The 21,557-nt window shown below is 47.6% G+C and overlaps 1 protein-coding gene across 1 annotated transcript in view; it reads right to left on the reverse strand.

Annotated features, from left to right (window-relative positions):
- LOC147727987 (estradiol 17-beta-dehydrogenase 11-like) overlaps positions 1–21,557 on the reverse strand; it is a 287,990-nt gene that overhangs the window by 118,561 nt on the left and 147,872 nt on the right. Inside the window, exon 3 of the mRNA XM_086961899.1 lies at positions 16,611–16,742. Coding sequence (XP_086818025.1) covers positions 16,611–16,742 — 132 coding nt within the window. The remainder of the gene's footprint in view (positions 1–16,610; positions 16,743–21,557) is intronic.

Here is a 21,557-nt window from a genome sequence, read left to right on the forward strand (position 1 = left end):
TGTCAGTGGTTGGGTTTTTTCTCCAGGTTTTCTCGAGGGTACGACATAACTTCTTGGATTTCTTAAGGTCATTGTTGAACCAGGGAGCCTTTTTGCTACCTTGTTTGATCTGGTGGTTTTTCAAGGGTGCTAATTTGTCAGCGCTGTGGATGATCCATTGTGTGAGTTTGGTGGCAGCTTGGTTTGGGTCCGATGATATGGCAGGAGGGTTTTGGTTAAGCGATGTGAAGAGTTGGTTGGGGTGATTTTGTTCCAGTTTCTTTGAGGAATAGGTTGTGGGGGATTGTGGGTCGTGGTCTTTTTGTAGCTGAAGTGAACGCAGCTGTGGTCCGTCCAATGGAGAGCTGTGGTGTGATCGAAGGAGATGTGTTTGCTGGAGGTGAAGATAGGGTCGAGCGTGTGTCCGGCTAAGTGGGTGGGGGTGTCAACAAGTTGTTTGAGTCCGAGATTGGCCAGGTTGTCCAGAAGGGTGGTGGTGTTGCTGTCGTTTTTCTTTTCCAGGTGGAAGTTGAGGCCTCCCAGTAGAATGTAGTTCTCGGAGGTGAGGGCATGTGGACTGATGAAGTCAGTGATGTCTTCGTTGAATTGTGTGCGGTTTCCTGGTGGTCTGTAGATGAGGGTGCCTCTAAGTGTGGTCCTGGGGTCGGTGTGGATCTGGAAGTGAAGGTGTTCAGCGGTCGCGAGGTTAACGTCGGAGCTGGTCGTGATTTGGATGGTGTTCTTATGGATGATGGCGATGCCTCCTCCTGTTTGGTTGGTGCGGTCCTTTCGGATGATCTTGTAAGCGTCCGGGATGACTATTGCGATGTCGGGCGCTGATGAGGCGTTCATCCAGGTTTCTGTAAGGAAGGCGACGTCCGGCGATGCAGTGTCGAGTAGGTCCCAGAGTTCAGTGGCCTGTCTGTGGACCGAGCGGGTGTTCAGTAGGATGCACTTCAGGTGGTTAGAGTCGGAGCTGTATTTGGAGGAAGGGGATTTGGTGTGGGTCCTGATTCAGGCGAACTTGCAGGAGTGGCAGGCGAATGGTCCATGGGTGTGTCCTGGGGCAGCTTGGCAGCATTGTGGTGTGCGTCCGGGGTTGAGTGCAGAGAGGGTAGCGGCGTCATACGTTATGCGGGTGGAGTGGGTATTGCGGGGGCCAGGGGGTCTGGCGCTGGGCGCGGTCCAGGCGCGGACGGGCGTAGACGGGCTTACCTTTGGCGCACCTTCGGCGCGCATAGGGCGCGACCGCTGCGCGTGAATGCTGCGCGCAATTGCAACTGTCATATGTGGATAGTGGAGGGGGCGGAGCGAGGGAGGAGCAGCTGGGAGGCGGGGGCGGGGTGGAGAGGACGGGCTCCGAGGCACAACAACAACCAAATGGCCGCAAAAGTGAAACCGGAACAGGATGGGGCACAATGTGAGGATACGCTGTGGGAAACAAGCGATATTAATAAACAAATGAAGGTCTAATTTACACAATCGAGCGATACAGACTAGGACAGCACAAAATGCATAACACAGTAATTGGACCAATGTTAACGAGGCACAGCGCTCAATTGTAAGGCAGGCAGCAGTTAATCAGGCGCAGAGCACAGAGCGCAGCTCAACGATACCACAGGCAGCAGGCAGCAGGCAGCAGTTGTGCACAGCGTGAGTAGAGGATCACTGCTCAGCTAAATCACAGGACAGCAGGGAGCGTGGGGAGCGACCGCCACCGAGAGCGTCGGGATGGTCACAGCACTTCTGGGAACGGGGCAAGCCTAATCAGTTCGTGGGAGGGAGGAGCAGCTGGGAGGCAGGGGCGGGGTGGAGAGGACCGGCTCTGAGGCACAACAACAACCAAATGACCGCAAAAGTGAAACGGGAACAGGATTGGGCACAATGAGGGGATACGCTGTGGGAAACGAGCGATATTAATAAACAAATGAAGGTCTAATTTACACAATCGAGCGATACAGACTAGGACAGCACACAATGCATAACACAGTAATTGGACCAATGTTAACGAGGCACAGCGCTCAATCGTAAGGCAGGCAGCAGTTAATCAGGCGCAGAGCACAGAGCGCAGCTCAACGATACCACAGGCAGCAGGCAGCAGTTGTGCACGGCGTGAGTAGAGGGTCACTGCTTAGCTATATCACAGGTCAGCAGGGAGCGTGGGGAGAGTGACCGACACTGAGAGCATCGGGATGGTCACAGCGCTTCTGGGGACGGGGCAAGCCTAATCAGTTCGTGGGAGGGAGGAGCAGCTGGGAGGCGGGGGCGGAGTGGAGAGGACGGGCTCCGAGGCACAACAACAACCAAATGGCCGCAAAAGTGAAACCGGAACAGGATGGGGCACAATGTGGGGATACGCTGTAAACGAGTGATATTAATGAACAAATGAAGGTCTAATTTACACAATCGAGCGATACAGACTAGAACAGCACAAAATGCATAACACAGTAATTGGACCAATGTTAACGAGGCACAGCGCTCAATCGTAAGGCAGGCAGCAGTTAATCAGGCGCAGAGCACAGAGCGCAGCTCAACGATACCACAGGCAGCAGGCAGCAGTTGTGCACGGCCTGAGTAGAGGATCACTGCTCAGCTATATCACAGGTCAGCAGGGAGCGCGGGGAGCGACCGCCACCGAGAGCGTCGGGAAAAGAAGAGTATTCGGACCCTAATTTGAGCAAGTCGCAGAGCATTGTGTCATTTCGACAGTGGCTTTGACGTTGTAACTCCAGGTCAATGGTATCGGAAGTCGGCGGTATATTAGAATTCCCTTGCCACATACCTGACATCTCTGCCGGAGGGAGCCCTGCCTCAGAGTGGGGGGTGTGAGGCGTTTGGGGTATTCAGTTGAAGTCCTGGCTCGTCAGGGGAAATAGTTGTGCGACAGCTTCTGACAGTCAAGCCAGTGGGAGATCGTCTAGTGAGAGCAAGCCACCGTCGTCGTCTCCTCATCATTTCCCTCAGAGGTTCAGTCAAGTTACTGGGATTAAGGCCAGACAAGCAGGCGTCGCAGTAGCATGTGGAAGGCCAATTCCTGTCAGCAGCCATTGCCGTTTTACTGCAGCTGCGTTTCAGTCAGGACGTTCTATCACGTCAGCTGACGAAGACCGGATTCATTCGACGTTTCACGGCGCACCAACCACTGAGGGCCATGCGATCTTCAAAACCTGGAAGTCAATTGTATCAGAGCCAAAACAAGGTGAATTTTGCCCGATCTTGTGTGTTTGCAACGTCGGGAAATTTGCAGTCAGGAAGTCATTCAGTCACCTTCAGGAATAACTGTGAAATTCTATCCTGTATAAGTACTTCGACTAGCTGTACACACGGTGGTGAGTGTACGGGTCTGAAGTCTGACCTTGTGGAAAACAGGTACTTTAATGAGTAATCCTCCTTTCACCCTGGAACTATAACCTTAACAAGGGACCTGTATTAGGGTTATTTGGTATTTTGGAAATCGTTATGGATTCTAAATCTGTGTGATGTTGTGAAGCACTCAGTACCCATACGTATTTTTAATTTTGATAAAGGTGTATATTTTACTGTTGCAGAAAGGTCATAACCAAGCTTGCCTTTGGAAGCCTATAGTGTTTTCAGTCCATCCTTCAGTTGCCTTATTTATCCAGGTGAATTATGGCGGCCGCTAGCATGAGTCAACCCCGCCCTTTTTGAATGATATAGGAGAACCGGAAATTAGTTGGAAGGAGTGGGTGAAGTTGTTCGGTATCCTACCTAATAGCGATAGGGGGTGAAAGATACAAGGCTGAAAGGAAAAAACACATTTTACTGCATAATTTGGGCATACAGGGGCGCAAAGTGTATGAGTCATTGCCAGTGCAAGAACAGGAGGGGGAGGGGGAAGGAGAAGTAGATGTTTATGAGCAAACCATGGGCAAATTAGAAAATCATTTTGGTGACAGGGTAATTGTAGTGTTAGAACGCCACAAGTTCTTTAAGAGAAGCCAAGGAAAACAAGAGTCAGTGCAGAATTACATTGCATCTCTGTGGGGTCTTACTCCACTATGTGAGTTTGGTAATCTTACTGAGTCCCTATTAAGAGACCAGCTGGTTAGCTGCACCAATAACCCACGCATTCAAGAAAAATTGCTGGCAAAAGACCCAGGGTTAAGGGAAGCTATTGAAATAGCTAAATCGGTTGAGCATACCGCAAGATGCATTTTATTTATGGCATTTATAGAGCGCTCTGAAACCCTGCGGGCATCCTGGCGCTTAGTTATGTGGCTACAGCTTTATGGGGGGCAGGAGCGTGGATAGGAGAATAAGTTTATTTATGGCGAAGAGTTTTGGGAGAGTTTTTTGGAAAAAGCCAGGTTTTTACTTTTTTCCGAAAGGTCAGAAGGTCATTGATTTTTCTGATGTCGATGGGGAGGTTGTTCCAGAGGTGGGCTGCAGCAATGCTGAAAGCTCGTCCCCCGCAGGTTGCTTTCTTGATCCTAGGGACACTAATGAAGTGTAGGGATGAGGATCGGAGGGACCGGGTGGGCTCGTACCACTTGAATTTGTTCTGGAGTGGTCGTGGGCCTAGCCCATGAACTGCCCTGAAGACGATACATAGGGATTTAAAGCAGATCCTTTGGTGTATAGGCAGCCAATGTAGGTCGGCCAGGGCAAGGGTGGTAGAGGATCTTCGCTCACGGGAAAGTGCCAGTTTGGCTGCAGCTGCCTGAACACTCTGAAGTCTGGATATGAGATAGGCAGGGGATTCCAGCAGGAGAGCGTTGCAGTAATCCAGGCGACTGAGGATAGTGCACCTGACTATGTCGGTTCTGGTCTGTGGGGGCAGAAGAGGTAGCAGCCTGCGGAGTCCTCTCAGTAGGGCGAAACAGCAGCTGACCTGCTTGTTGACGTTTGTCTCAAGGCTTAGTTTGTTGTTGATAGTGACTCCGAGATTTTTGACTGAGCTCACTGGGGTAGGAGAATCCCCTATTGACTGAGGCCAAAAGTCTGGTGGAAGATTTTTGGGGATTTTACCTACCGTGCAGTGCAGTATTTCAGTTTTCTCACTGTTACATTTTAGTGAGTTCTGGTTGAGCCAAAGAGACATTTCCAGCATACAAGTGTGGAAGGTTTCCATGGAGCTTGCTTGGGTACCGTCAAGCGAGATTATCAGCTGGGTATCATCTGCGTAGTTTGTCACACTGATGCCATGGTTTTTAATGATCCGCATCAGGGGTTGCATGTATATATTAAAAAGTATGGGACCGATAGCAGACCCTTGCGGGACCCCGTGCGGGACTTTGATGAATTCTGATTGGTAGGGGGGGATTGCCACTGCCTGCCATCTGTCTGTCAGGTAGGAGCGGAACCAGTCAAGCGCGACCCCTCCGACTCCGATGTTCCTCAGTCTTTCAATCAGAATGTCGTGGTTCACCGTATCGAATGCGGCGGACAGGTCTAGCAGAATCAGAGTTGCTGATTCTCCCCTGTCCGCCCTCATTCGCAGGTCATCCATGACTGTCAGCAGGGCTGACTCCGTTCCATGTACTGGTCTGAAGCCAAACTGCTCCTCTTCCAGGATGTTGTTGGTTTCTAGGAAGAGGGCTAGGGATCTGCTGACCCATCTCTCTATGATCTTTATTGGGTATGGTAAGAGGGATATGGGTCGGTAGTTTTTCTGGCAGTTGGGGTCCAGATCTGGTTTTTTTAAGAGCGGGGTGACAATCGCCAGTTTCCAGTCTTTGGGCACGGAGCCTGTACGCAGAGATTGATTGCATAGTTGGTGCAGAGCTGGTAGAACATCGTCCTCAAATTTCTTTGCTATTCTGTGGGGAAGAGGGTCTAGAGGAGAGCCTGAGGAGGTATTGAGGGCAGTTGTTAGAAATTCCTGTTCCGAGGGGATCAAGAAGTTTTCCATGATAGCATTTGAGAGGGGGTGGGTGTCGTTCGATAGAGAACTGTTGTCTGGCATTGAGGAGGTGGGATAGCTCTTCATGCCATCTACGATTTTACTGATTTTGTCCTGAAAGAACACTGCAAGTCCATCGCAGAGTTCTTGTGAGGGCTTGATTTGGCTGTTAGCACAGGCGGAGTGAGAGAGTTCTTTGATAATCCTGAAGGTATCCCGGGTCTTATTGGAGCTTTTGAGGATGATCTCGGCAAAGTAGTTGGATTTGGCTATGGTTATTTCTTTCTTGTATTGTAGGATGGTGATCCTCCAACGCGCTTTCTGTATACCAGGGGGCGGAGGGTTTTCCCCTTTTTGTGATTGTTTTCAGTGGGATGATGGCATCAAGTTTTTTTGTGGTTTCGTGGCAAAAGGAGAGATAGTTTGTGGTGACATCATTCTCTATTTTGAACGAGGCCCCGATCTGGTGTAAATCGAGCTTTCCCTCCTCTTTCCTCTTTAACAGGTTCTTCCAGTCGCGACCTAGGAAGGTTTTAACATGCGGTCTCTTGGATCCTGTGTGGGACGGGGTATGGGATTTGAACCTGAGGAGATAGTGGTCTGACCAGCCTACTGGGAGAGTAGAGTCTAAGGTCAGTGAGTCTTCTGCCGCAAAAATTAGATCAAGCGTGTTTTCTAGTATATGTGTAGGAGTGTTTATCCACTGTTTCAGCCCTAGATTGTGGCAGGATTGAGTGATGTTGTGCAGGGCCGTACGTAGTTGGTCATTGTCCCATATGTTAAAATCGCCCAGTATCAGCAGCCTGTTGTGGGAGATAGACATATTATTTATGACCGAGATAAATTTCTGCTGTTGGGAGGCATTGAAGTGCCCCGGAGGTCTGTAACATACCAGGGCCGTGAGGCAATGTTCGGAATCATGTTTTATAGAAATCCCGAGGATTTCAACAGAGGGAACGGTGTCAACTTCCAGGGTAGTGATGTTTAGTTGTTCCCTGAAAATGACCCCCAGGCCTCCTCCTCGACCTGAGTGTCTAGGTTTCTGAATGATCTTGAAACCGTCAGGGCATGCTAGGCCTAGCTCTGACTCTATCCCTTCAGCCATCCATGTCTCTGTTAGGAACAGGATGTCGAGGTTGTTAGTCTCGATCAGAAGCTGTATTTCAGTGGCGTGTTTTGGGAGTGATCGGACATTTAGCAGTCCGTTGATTAATTCCCCTATAATGCTGGGCTCGGTTCCACCTTGGGTAGATGGGGAACGGGTCTTGATGTTGTCAGGGCTAGGATAAGGCATCAGGATAGATTTAGGGGGGAGGGGGTTGATGTATGGAAGCCGGACTAGACAGTGAGGGCAAGTTCTATCGTCCTGTTGTACTGCATAAGGAGCTAAGCGAGGGCACTCAGTTTTTCCTGCCTGTGCGTTCAGTAGCATGAGTGTGCTCCTGCTGTATCTGAGCGCATCCTGGGCTTGTGTGCAACGGGTAGGGGGGGGGGCCCTGAGCCCGGTCTCGGCGTGGACGAGCGCAGACGAGCTTGCCTTATGCGCGCCTTCGGCGCGCATTCGTTGCGCCCGCTGCGCTCGTCCGCTGCGCTTCCGGTGGAGGCACATGCTTTGTAGCAGAGGGAGGGGGGGTCAAAGGGGGCGTGGCTTCGGTAGTGGGCGTGTCCTGGCGACAGGCCAATCCAGTCGCTACAGCTGTGAATCCTTTGCCTACGTCAGCATGCAGTCTGCTGCGTGGGGAAAGGGTGGTGCAGGTACGGCGCTTTAAAATTACAAGTAAATCTGTGCAGTTTTAAAAAGATTTGTCTGTCCCTGCTCCCGGCTGTGCCTCAAGAGCTGTGAGCTAACAAACGCAGCGCTCGTGATCAGCGCGCGTTTTGTGTCAAAGGGGGCGTGGCTTCGGTAGTGGGCGTGTCCTGGCGACAGGCCAATCCAGTCGCTACAGCTGTGAATCCTTTGCCTACATCAGCATGCAGTCTGCTGCGTGGGGAAAGGGTGGTGCAGGTACGGCGCTTTAAAATTACAAGTAAATCTGTGCAGTTTTAAAAAGATTTGTCTGTCCCTGCTCCCGGCTGTGCCTCAAGAGCTGTGAGCTAACAAACGCAGCGCTCGTGATCAGCGCGCGTTTTGTGTCAACGGGGGCGTGGCTTCGGTAGTGGGCGTGTCCTGGCGACAGGCCAATCCAGTCGCTACAGCTGTGAATCCTTTGCCTACGTCAGCATGCAGTCTGCTGCGTGGGGAAAGGGTGGTGCAGGTACGGCGCTTTAAAATTACAAGTAAATCTGTGCAGTTTTAAAAAGATTTGTCTGTCCCTGCTCCCGGCTGTGCCTCAAGAGCTGTGAGCTAACAAACGCAGTGCTCGTGATCAGCGCGCGTTTTGTGTCAAAGGGGGCGTGGCTTCGGTAGTGGGCGTGTCCTGGCGACAGGCCAATCCAGTCGCTACAGCTGTGAATCCTTTGCCTACGTCAGCATGCAGTCTGCTGCGTGGGGAAAGGGTGGTGGAGGTACGGCGCTTTAAAATTACAAGTAAATCTGTGCAGTTTTAAAAAGATTTGTCTGTCCCTGCTCCCGGCTGTGCCTCAAGAGCTGTGAGCTAACAAACGCAGCGCTCGTGATCAGCGCGAGTTTTGTGTCAAAGATGGCGTGGCTTCGGTAGTGGGCGTGTCCTGGCGACAGGCCAATCCAGTCGCTACAGCTGTGAATCCTTTGCCTACATCAGCATGCAGTCTGCTGCGTGGGGAAAGGGTGGTGCAGGTACGGCGCTTTAAAATTACAAGTAAATCTGTGCAGTTTATAAAGATTTGTCTGTCCCTGCTCCCGGCTGTGCCTCAAGAGCTGTGAGCTAACAAACGCAGCGCTCGTGATCAGCGCGCGTTTTGTGTCAAAGGGGGCGTGGCTTCGGTAGTGGGCGTGTCCTGGCGACAGGCCAATCAAGTCACTACAACTGTGAATCCTTTGCCTACGTCAGCATGCAGTCTGCTGCGTGGGGAAAGGGTGGTGCAGGTACGGCGCTTTAAAATTACAAGTAAATCTGTGCAGTTTTAAAAAGATTTGTCTGTCCCTGCTCCCGGCTGTGCCTCAAGAGCTGTGAGCTAACAAAACGCCTGCATTAAGGAAATGAAACCCAGCAGCGAGGTTGTACCTTCTATTAATGATGAGGAGGACAAGAATGAAGTGTACAAGGTGAAAGTAAAAGAGAACAGCAGCATTAGAGTAGATAACAGAGAGAAGGGGCCTAAATGCTACAGGTGTGGCAGCAACACCCATTTTGCGACTTTTTACCAATGCCCTGCCAGGTATGTCACCTGTAAAAAATGTAATAGGAGAGGGCATTTCACGAGAGTATGTAGAGATGGAGAACCGCACACCAGAGAACAGGAGAGGAACATGGAGTGGGGCGCAAGTAAGGAAGTAAAATGCATAGAGCATAGAGGTGGAAAAATAATTTTGCATTGTTCATTGATAACAGATGTGTAGAAATGTATGCTGATTCATGCTCACCGTTCACCCTACTGAAAAAAAAGTGATTTTGTGTCCATGGGTAATAGCAATGTAAATGAGTTAAAAATGCCTGACATTTCTCCTACAGGATACAACAAAGGAACCATACCTCTGTTAGGTATGAAAAATGTGCTGATATGTTTTAAGGACAGGAAAACTTATGGGACGGTGTATGTAGTGGAATCAGGGTCCAATCTACTCGGGTGGGTCCACCAGAAAGAGCTGGGTATCATCTTAGACCCAAATAGTGTTGAACAGGTTATGCTCACAGACAGGTCCCAAAAGAGTGAAAACATTTGTGAAGAGTTCAATCAGCTATTTAAGGAGGAGCTAGGATGTCTGCACAAGTTCCAACATAGGATCAGGTTGAAATACAACGCTAGACCAGTTGTACACAAGTTACGTCCTGTGCCACATAAGTTGCAATATCCCCTTGAGGAAAAGTTGTGTAAGCTATGGAAGTTAGACATAATCCAACCTATAAACTGCTCAGAATGGTTGGCCCCGATTGTTATCGCGGCCAAGTCCAATGGGGAAGGGATTTGTCTCTGTGTAGATTTGCGCAGTCTCAACGACAATATTTGGGTAGAAAGACATCCATTGCCCATAATTAATGAAATGCTGAGCACCATGGGTCCTGCAAAGTATTTTAGTGTGATAGATCTATCCATGGCATATCACCAAATTGAGCTCCATCCAGAATCGAGACCACTCACAGCGTTCATCACCCCATTTGGGGAATTCATGTTTAAAAGGATTCCTTTTGGGCTGGCGCCCGCAGCAGCTATTTTTCAAAAAGCCATGCAGAATATTTTGGAGGGTGTCGAACGTACCATGTGTTTCCAAGATGACATACTTGTCTATGATCATACCAGGATGAACATGACAATGTACTAAGACAAGTCTTCAGAAGACTTACGGGTGCTGGGCTAACTGTAAAAAGGGAAAAATGCAGAATAAAAGTAAAAGAAGTAGAATACTTGGGTCATTCGATATCAGAAGATGGTTTCAGGCCTAAGAGCAGTTTGATCCAGGCGGTAACTGAGGCTCCCCTACAGGTGTGGCAGCAACAACCATTTTGCGACTTTTGCGGCGGTGCGCTTGCAGCGAAGAGAGGTGGTGAAACCGGCCGCATTGGGCGAGACCGAATTCGTATGGCATGGCGTTGGAGGGATGCGGATCCGACACTTGAGGCGGAGCGTCGAGGAGCTCAGGGCACGAGAGCGCAAATCGCCGGATTGGATTATTTTGCATTTGGGAGGCAACGACATGGTCGACAGGGGGGGCATGGCTGTCAAGGAAGCCCTACTAGCAGAGTTTGCCTGGCTGGGGCATGAGTTCCCATCGACAAAAATAGTCTGGTCTGGCATGATATCACGCAGGGCATGGGGCCCAGGAGTGCGTCCTAGATCTTTGAACGTCTCGGTGAGGCGATTGAACGGCGAGCTAGCAAGGTTGTGCTCAGCGAAGGGCCGCTTGCGCTAACTCCAGCACCGGATGATTTCCAGAGAAGCAATGTAGCACCAGGATGGGGTGCATTTGTCGGACTATGGAACTGATACTTTTATCCAAGAACTTTGGTAATTTATTCTGAACGCAGGTGGGGAGGGTGTCAGACCTGTGGGACTTGGCCACCCTTGTGGCGGAGAAGAGACCTGCGATCAGTAAATGGCGGCTAAACAAGATGGATGGGAGCCCGCTTGCCGGGCTCCATAGGCCAGCTCTGAGGGGGGATATGGCAAGCTCTCCACTGGGAGGAAGTGACCACCGGCTGGGGAGGCTAGGGCGACAGATTTCGAGCCTCCTGGGCGACCCGGGGCAGCCTGGTGGTCGAGAGGTGAGCCCCCGGTAATGGCGGACAAGGATAGAAGGGCGGGACCCACCTCTCTAAGGGGCAGGTGCACGGCACTTGGCGTAGGATACCCAGTTGCGAGATGCGAACCAGATGGTGTTCCTCCCTTAGGGTTGGGAAGGTGATGGAGCTGATATGCTCATAAATGTAGTTATGTTATAACTTGTGATTTTAGATATGCATGTTATTGCTTGTCATGTTTATACAATGTGGTGAATAAACATGGCCTTTTTAACCCCACCCGAATCTCTGGTGATTTCAAATGTGGGGATCCTGCATGTCTAGGGTAGTTGGGCGGCGGGGGCATATCTGGAGGGTCCGGGTCCTATGACAAGCGCGGAGAATCCCGACGCGCGCACTTAGGACCCGGCCTCTCCGGACCCGCCCGCTCCTGGTCTCTGGTGGTTGGTCGGGCGGACGGCCCAATCAGCGTCCGGCCGACCCATTTCCGCTTCGGCGATATCGCGTGACCCGAGGGTCAGGGGGTGGAGACTCTGGGCCTATTTAGGGTCAACTCCCTGTGACTGGGGTCTCTGTTCCCACTATCACTCCTGGATACCTGACTGCTCACGCCGGCACCTGGCCATTCTCGTGATCCGTGCCGGCTTCCCGAAACTCCCACCCACCTGTCCCTTAGATTAATGGTTTGGGGGGCGTTCTGCGGAGAAGAGACCTGCGATCAGTAAATGGTGGCTAAACAAGATGGATGGGAGCCCGCTTGCCGGGCTCCATAGGCCAGCTCTGAGGGGGGATATGGCAAGCTCTCCACTGGGCGGAAGTGACCACCGGCTGGGGAGGCTAGGGCGACAGATTTTGAGCCTCCCGGGCGACCCGGGGCAGCCTGGTGGTCGAGAGGTGGGCCCCCGGTAATGGCGGACAAGGATAGAAGGGCGGGACCCACCTCTCTAAGGGGCAGGTGCACGGCACTTGGCGTAGGATACCCAGTTGCGAGATGCGAACCAGATGGTGTTCCTCCCTTAGGGTTGGGAAGGTGATAGAGCTGATATGCTCATAAATGTAGTTATGTTATAACTTGTGATTTTAGATATGCATGTTATTGCTTGTCATGTTTATACAATGTGGTGAATAAACATGGCCACATGACCCCACCCGAATCTCTGGTGATTTCAAATGTGGGGATCCTGCATGTCTAGGGTAGTTGGGCGGCGGGGGCATATCTGGAGGGTCCGGGTCCTATGAGTTAAAAATGCCTGACATTTCTCCTACAGGATACAACAAAGGAACCATACCTCTATTAGGCATGAAAAATGTGCTGATATGTTTTAAGGACAGGAAAACTTATGGGACGGTGTATGTAGTGGAATCAGGGTCCAATCTACTCGGGTGGGTCCACCAGAAAGAGCTGGGTATCATCTTAGACCCAAATAGTGTTGAACAGGTTATGCTCACAGACAGGTCCCAAAAGAGTGAAAACATTTGTGAAGATTTCAATCAGCTATTTAAGGAGGAGCTAGGATGTCTGCACAAGTTCCAACATAGGATCAGGTTGAAATACAACGCTAGACCAGTTGTACACAAGTTACGTCCTGTGCCACATAAGTTGCAAGATCCCCTTGAGGAAGAGTTGTGTAAGCTATGCAAGTTAGACATAATCCAACCCATAAACTGCTCAGAATGGTTGGCCCCGATTGTTATCGCGGCCAAGTCCAATGGGGAAGGGATTCGTCTCTGTGTAGATTTGCGCAGTCTCAACGACAATATTTGGGTAGAAAGACATCCATTGCCCATAATTAATGAAATGATGAGCACCATGGGTCCTGCAAAGTATTTTAGTGTGATAGATCTATCCATGGCATATCACCAAATTGAGCTCCATCCAGAATCGAGACCACTCACAGCGTTCATCACCCCATTTGGGGCATTCATGTTTAAAAGGATTCCTTTTGGGCTGGCGCCCGCAGCAGCTATTTTTCAAAAAGCCATGCAGAATATTTTGGAGGGTGTCGAACGTATTATGTGTTTCCAAGATGACATACTTGTCTATGATCATACCAGGATGAACATGACAATGTACTAAGACAAGTCTTCAGAAGACTTACGGGTGCGGGGCTAACTGTAAAAAGGGAAAAATGCAGAATAAAAGTAAAAGAAGTAGAATACTTGGGTCATTCGATATCAGAAGATGGTTTCAGACCTAAGAGCAGTTTGATCCAGGCGGTAACTGAGGCTCCCCATCCCAAGAATAAAGAAGAACTCAAGTCTTTCCTTGGGCTTATGGAGTATATGTCCAAGTATGTTGACAACTTTGCTGCCAAGTGCGAACCGATGAGAGAACTCTTGAAGAAAAACAAGGATTACATGTGGAATGAAGAACAAGAAGCAGTGGCGAACTCCTTAAAGAATGATTTAATAAACTCACCGGCTTTAGGTACCTTTGACCCATCCAAGAGAACAATACTGGCTACTGATGCTTCAAACAATGGCCTGGGTGCAACCTTGATACAGAAGGACGGGAAGGATGAGAAGATCATCGCCTTTACATCCAGGAGTCTCACAAACCCTGAGCGGAACTATTCTGTAATCGAGAGGGAAGCCTTGGCCTGTTTTTGGGCTGTAAGACATTTCAAATTTTTCCTGTGGGGCCTAAGATTCACCATCCGGACTGATCATAAACCCCTCACCTTTATATTTTCAGTGAAGGGTCTAGAAAATTGCACACCTCGTATCAGCAGGTGGATCCTGGGACTGGAACATTACAACTTCAACGTAGAATATGTACCGGGCAAGGAAAATAAAATTGCGGATTTCCTGTCGAGGTCGCCATTACCAGAAGTGGAAGCCACAGAAGAAGCTCTCGACAGTCCCATTTTAAAAATGGAGTTACCTGCCAGCACAGAAAGAGAATGGGAAGACAATATGAAGAAAGACAAGGAGTTAAGTACCCTAAGAGAATACATGAAAAATGGATGGCCAAATAAGAGAAATGAACATGAAGCTAGCATTGTGGATTATTGGGAAGTCAGGAACGAACTACGTGTCATTGGAGGAAGAGTCTATTGCAATAACAGGGTGGTACCACCAAAAGGCCTCAGGAAGAAGGTCATTGACTTGGCACATGAAGGCCATTTGGGACGCAGCACTACCAAAGTCAGGGTAAGATCAAGTTTCTGTTTCCCCAGGATGGATGCCATGACTGAACAACTCATAAAAGAGTGTGGGGCGTGTGCCAGAAGTGACAAATCCAAGGCAGTGCACAAGGCGCCTTTATCCCCAGTTAAAGTGCCTACCATGACCCCACCATAAACACAAACTACTTGATCTCCTGATAGCCATTGCTTTCCATAACATTACATCACATTGGAAACAGGCCAAAGATGTTTCTTTCTCTGCATGGTGGAATGCGGTTTGTTTCAATCACCGTCTAGACACCAATTTTGTCTCCCCTATTTCCCTAGCAATTAAACGCGACCTTCTATGGCTTCCCCTCACCGAGTATTTATCTAGAATTGCCAGGCCTTCTCCCAATTCTACACCACGTACTGTTGAAGTTCAAAAACCACCGTGAAATGTTTTATCTTAGTATATGTAAATTTATTAATGCATCCTAATTTCCTTTTCTGTTTTTTTTTGTTGTTACTTCTGCGATGTATGATTCCCATGTTTTTTCCCCAATCCTCAATATTTCTACAATTTTAACTTCCATTGTTTTTACTTCACATTATTTCTTTGATCAATATTATTCTGATGTAAGAGAGATTTTTTCTTTCTATAACTTCTGATTGTTTTTTCATGAACTGTCTTTTCTTCTTTATGCCTTAATAAACTTCAAACTTAAAAAAAAAAAAAGTGCCTACCAAACCGTGGAGCAAGTTGGCCATGGACATCATCGGACCTATGCAGGAATTAGGAGAAAAGAAGAGATTCATGCTGGTCCTGATTGATTACACATCACATTGGATCAAGCAGATGTTTGTACACAGTGTTACCACTAAGTCGGTGATTGAGTTCTTGAAAGGTGTGTTTTGTGAAGAAGGTATACCTTCGACCTTAGTGACCGACAACGGGGTGCAGTTCACCTCAGAAGAAATGCGAGAATTCCTCAAGGAAATGGACATAAAGCATGAGACCACAGTTTTGTATTGCCCGAAGGCCAATGGCTTAGTGGAACGTGCAAACAGTTAGCTGCCACCAATGGACATGACATAGAAGGTTCACTCAGGAAGTGTCTGTGGGCATACCACACCTCACCTATTAAGGTCACTGGCATTTCACCTTTTGTGTCATTGCATGGTAGAGAACTGTGTACTAAATTGAATCCCAGTTGGTTAAGCGGTGGTGAGGCTAGAGAAGTAGATCAGGAGGAAGCTGTAGAAAAGATCAAGCAACACCAAGACAACTACAAGCAGTGGTATGACAAAAACATGGGGTGAAGAGTTGCAAGTGGGAGGTAGGTGACATGGTACAAGCTAGAAAGAACAAAAAAGTGGGGGCTACTCAAAGTAAATACTACTCACCTTGTAAAATTTTCAAAATGCTTAAGAATGTGGTTCAACTTGAAAATGGTCAATGGTGGAGTTTTGACAACATTGTAAGGGCACATTTGTAATGTACTGTTTCTGGTTAGCCTCCTTCCACAGCTGTTTTTTCAGTTTTTAAAAACACCAGGATTCTGTTTTCTTCCCTTCCTACTGTCACCCTATATGGAAGGGAGATATGTTGCAATTATATCTTCCATTGGTATCTTCCGTCCACCCCTCCACTTCGGCCCCAGTTGGTACCCCCACCCTGAAGCTGACAATGGAATGTTGGTGCTCTCTTCAGTGAGGAGAGTGGATGGTCAATAAACAAGTCCTGAGTTATACTCGGTGTCCTGTCATCTACTTTGGAATTCCTACAGCCACGTTACCCTGATAAGTTTGTCTTTTCTTATGCATAATTTTGTTAAGCGTGAGGCATCGTTTATACCTCACCTGCTTCATAATTTCATTGGTTCTGCACATCACCTTACTAGCCCAGGCTGAGCTGAACAGGGAATCCCGGCAAGTACAAACATCCCTGTAGTGTTTTCATAGGCGAGGGGTCCCAATACACAAATTTTAGAATGACATATGTCTAACTCACCCACAAATGAACCATAATTGTCTAACTCACCCAGAAATGAGCCATAATTGTCTAACTCACCCAGAAATGAGCCATAATTGTCTAACTCACCCAGAAATGAACCATATTTGTCTAACTCACCTAGAAATGAGCCATAACTTGAATGAACTCACCCAGAAATTATCCATAATTGTCTAACTCATGCAGAAATGAATCATAATTGTCTAACTCACCCAGAATTGAGCCATAATTGTCCAACTCATGCAGAAATGAATCATAATTGTCTAACTCACCCAGAATTGAGTCAATATTGTCTAACTCATCCAGGAATGAACCATAAGTGTCTAACTCACCCAGAAATGAGCCATAATGTTGACATCAAATGTTCTTTGTATCAGGTCATCCTTAATATTCAGAAGCTCAGTACAGACAACTACCCCAGCATTATTAACCAAGATACTGACATCACCAACTTCATTCTTCACCTGCAAGAAAGTAAAATATTAAATATTAACAGCTAATAATTCAAATCTACTATAGTTTAAAATATGTGGATGTACAAGCGAGTACATGTTGTGACATAGGATGTTTTTAAATTGTCTGAATTAATTTTGACAAATGAGGAAACATTGTTGCCTTCATGTACATTATGTCTCTGCCGAGAAAAGAAATACGACACAAATGCAGTTAGTAATATACCAGTGATTTCAGTGATGATCTGGAGAAGTGTACCAATAACGTGCTAACCAGACCGCATAATGCACAGACACTGATCAAATGCATCGTACTGTTGCACACAATGCGCCTGATTCACAAAATACGCCAGGTATGTTCATATGACTTACCCCTGTAAAGTTGCAAATATACATGACATACTTAGGCACCATTCCAAAAGGGTGAAACTAGTTATATGTGAAGAGGTGTCATCTACGACCGTAGAATGTCTATAAATGTGCATAGCTGTTACAGCCATGTTATCTCTTAGATCTGTAGATGTCAACAAGTGATGCTGTCGGGGAATTTTCCATTACATATAATGGGGTTGCCCTGTATCGCTCAGAACCTGGGTATACAGTCATAAACTACAAAGAGTTCTGTCGGATAACACAATTCTTACACACAAATTGTGAAAAATGTTGACCATTCAACATTAGGGCCATAGGGACACAAAATGATCCCTTTATAGAAGAATATCAGCGTTTTTTGAGAGATGAATCAAACAAACATGGAGAATAAAAACCCACAATCACATCACAAAAGGCAGTTTCAAATTGAATATATTTATTGTCATATAGCTAACATTTCTCCTACATGATCCATTTCATTCAATGTTTTATTTTTTAGGTCTCAACCTAAAGCATTGCTTGTTTGTCGAGATTCTAGTAAGCCGTCCGAAAAGTCTGCCAAAACGACGGATTAGCCACAGTTCATGTGATGTATGCACGTGCACAAACTTGCCACGTGACACACCACCATTTGTCAGTGCCTTGCATCAGACTTCAAAGGCTGCCACTCCCCGCCTGCCGCATCAGACTTGAAAGGAATGCGCTCCCCCCCCCCTCCCCCACAGCAATGCCAAGAGCTTGTTCCCATTTGGCACTCCACAGTTTTAAAACTGAATCCATGGCTTTCTATCTGTGAAATGTGGCATTTTGCTGCAGAGCAAAACATCTCTCCAAGTCCTCTTGTTAACACCTATTTGAATTTAAATGCTTCCTACTGATTGGCAGACCCGCCCCATTCTCCTCGTGTACTATGGAGATGAATAATAAGACTCCAAAGCTTGTGAGCCTTCATTTTCTCCTGTATGAAGTCAGAATTCCACAAAAAAATCCTGTGAATCGCTCATAAAACAGTTCTTTGCTACTAACTCTGTTGTCTCCATGAAAAACTTGTGATTCTAGCTGGTTTTCACAGCGCCAGAAGAAAATTCGCAATGCTACTTTAATCACTCAAAATAACAGATAAAAAATAAGCTTTCCCTCCAATTAAGAGACAGCCCCAGCTGTTGGAATTGCCGAGGGAGATCTAGCACATATGTTTTTTCATTGCCCCCTCCCTAAGGAACTACTGGGGGAAAATATTTAACTGCTTAGAACATGTTATTAAAATTAAACCTCCAAGAGAATTCGTTTATGTCATCCTGGGGGCCTTGGACCCAGCTGTGACCAATGATAATGACCGTCAACTGCTAGACTTACTTCTCACCTCACCTCACCAGCGTGGAAGGGTATTCTCAGATGTGAGACCCTTGCTCATTGCACCATCAGGATTCAAGCAAACCGGGCCGAAGACGGCTGTAATGCCAGAAACCGGTCCCCGGGAGCTTGTTTCCTTCCCAGTGTAAGAATTGGCTTTTGTAGTTTGGTTTGCCCTGTTCCCATCATGCACTGGGACAGGAACAGACTAATTTGCATACAGCCAGGTTCTGAAACTGGGATGGTGCAGTGAGCTAAAAAACGGTGTTGGATCTAGCCCTGATCTCTTGACTGGGTGAGAGCTTTCTGCTTAATTCAGAGACTCTGTCCCTCACCACCCCTTGTTGTAAATAATTTTGTCCACCCTAAGCGTGGAAGGGTATTCTCAGATGTGAGACCCTTGCTCATTGCACCATCAGGATTCAAGCAAACCGGGCCGAAGACGGCTGTAATGCCAGAAACCGGTCCCCGGGAGCTTGTTTCCTTCCCAGTGTAAGAATTGGCTTTTGTAGTTTGGTTTGCCCTGTTCCCATCATGCACTGGGACAGGAACAGACTAAATTGCATACAGCCAGGTTCTGAAACTGGGATGGTGCAGTGAGCTAAAAAACGGTGTTGGATCTAGCCCTGATCTCTTGACTGGGTGAGAGCTTTCTGCTTAATTCAGAGACTCTGTCCCTCACCACCCCTTGTTGTAAATAATTTTGTCCACCCTAAGCGTGGAAGGGTATTCTCAGATGTGAGACCCTTGCTCATTGCACCATCAGGATTCAAGCAAACCGGGCCGAAGACGGCTGTAATGCCAGAAACCGGTCCCCGGGAGCTTGTTTCCTTCCCAGTGTAAGAATTGGCTTTTGTAGTTTGGTTTGCCCTGTTCCCATCATGCACTGGGACAGGAACAGACTAATTTGCATACAGCCAGGTTCTGAAACTGGGATGGTGCAGTGAGCTAAAAAAACGGTGTTGGATCTAGCCCTGATCTCTTGACTGGGTGAGAGCTTTCTGCTTAATTCAGAGACTCTGTCCCTCACCACCCCTTGTTGTAAATAATTTTGTCCACCCTAAGCGTGGAAGGGTATTCTCAGATGTGAGACCCTTGCTCATTGCACCATCAGGATTCAAGCAAACCGGGCCGATGACGGCTGTAATGCCAGAAACCGGTCCCCGGGAGCTTGTTTCCTTCCCAGTGTAAGAATTGGCTTTTGTAGTTTGGTTTGCCCTGTTCCCATCATGCACTGGGACAGGAACAGACTAATTTGCATACAGCCAGGTTCTGAAACTGGGATGGTGCAGTGAGCTAAAAAACGGTGTTGGATCTAGCCCTGATCTCTTGACTGGGTGAGAGCTTTCTGCTTAATTCAGAGACTCTGTCCCTCACCACCCCTTGTTGTAAATAATTTTGTCCACCCTAAGCGTGGAAGGGTATTCTCAGATGTGAGACCCTTGCTCATTGCACCATCAGGATTCAAGCAAACCGGGCCGAAGACGGCTGTAATGCCAGAAACCGGTCCCCGGGAGCTTGTTTCCTTCCCAGTGTAAGAATTGGCTTTTGTAGTTTGGTTTGCCCTGTTCCCATCATGCACTGGGACAGGAACAGACTAATTTGCATACAGCCAGGTTCTGAAACTGGGATGGTGCAGTGAGCTAAAAAACGGTGTTGGATCTAGCCCTGATCTCTTGACTGGGTGAGAGCTTTCTGCTTAATTCAGAGACTCTGTCCCTCACCACCCCTTGTTGTAAATAATTTTGTCCACCCTAAGCGTGGAAGGGTATTCTCAGATGTGAGACCCTTGCTCATTGCACCATCAGGATTCAAGCAAACCGGGCCGAAGACGGCTGTAATGCCAGAAACCGGTCCCCGGGAGCTTGTTTCCTTCCCAGTGTAAGAATTGGCTTTTGTAGTTTGGTTTGCCCTGTTCCCATCATGCACTGGGACAGGAACAGACTAATTTGCATACAGCCAGGTTCTGAAACTGGGATGGTGCAGTGAGCTAAAAAACGGTGTTGGATCTAGCCCTGATCTCTTGACTGGGTGAGAGCTTTCTGCTTAATTCAGAGACTCTGTCCCTCACCACCCCTTGTTGTAAATAATTTTGTCCACCCTAAGCGTGGAAGGGTATTCTCAGATGTGAGACCCTTGCTCATTGCACCATCAGGATTCAAGCAAACCGGGCCGAAGACGGCTGTAATGCCAGAAACCGGTCCCCGGGAGCTTGTTTCCTTCCCAGTGTAAGAATTGGCTTTTGTAGTTTGGTTTGCCCTGTTCCCATCATGCACTGGGACAGGAACAGACTAATTTGCATACAGCCAGGTTCTGAAACTGGGATGGTGCAGTGAGCTAAAAAACGGTGTTGGATCTAGCCCTGATCTCTTGACTGGGTGAGAGCTTTCTGCTTAATTCAGAGACTCTGTCCCTCTCCACCCCTTGTTGTAAATTATTACTTCTCACCTTGGCATGTAAGTTGATATTATGTAAGTGGAAGAAAGCCTCCAAAGTCTCCATTAAGACATGGCAAGAGTGGGTATCTTGTATTAGAAGTACAGATAAGAGCGCCATCCACTCTTCACCCTGGCGTACTTCCAATAAGAAATTGTGGAAATCCCTTGATGCCTCTTCCTTCTCCTTTGATCCCCCGTAGGCGTACTTGTTGTTGCTAATGGTTGCTGATTATCGAACTGATGTATGTAAATGTACTGTAACACTAATTGAGAAAAAACCGCTACCTTTGATGTGTGATATGTATTACATCTGTATTGGGCACATGACATTCGGCACTCTGTACTTGCATTTTATATCTGCATTTTTCTTCTATGTTTTTTCTATTTTACTTCATTTTATTTATTTATTTACTACTACAATCATGGCGGTACATCTCTTATAATTTGACACATGTATTCATCTATGTAAAGTGATATTTTATCTAGTATCAGTTATTCATTCTAGTGTCAGCCGCAGCACAATATATCTCATGTATCCTGTTTTTTTTTCAATAAAAATGATTTGGAAAAAAAAAAAAAAAGCTTTCACCCGCAAAGCCGTAAGACTTTGAAAATGTTAGCATGCATCTATCGGATTGTCTCAAGGAAAATGTAAGCGGGGCCT

This window comes from Lissotriton vulgaris, chromosome 3_1 (assembly GCF_964263255.1).
Source record: "Lissotriton vulgaris chromosome 3_1, aLisVul1.2, whole genome shotgun sequence".
Lineage (NCBI taxonomy): Eukaryota > Metazoa > Chordata > Amphibia > Caudata > Salamandridae > Lissotriton > Lissotriton vulgaris.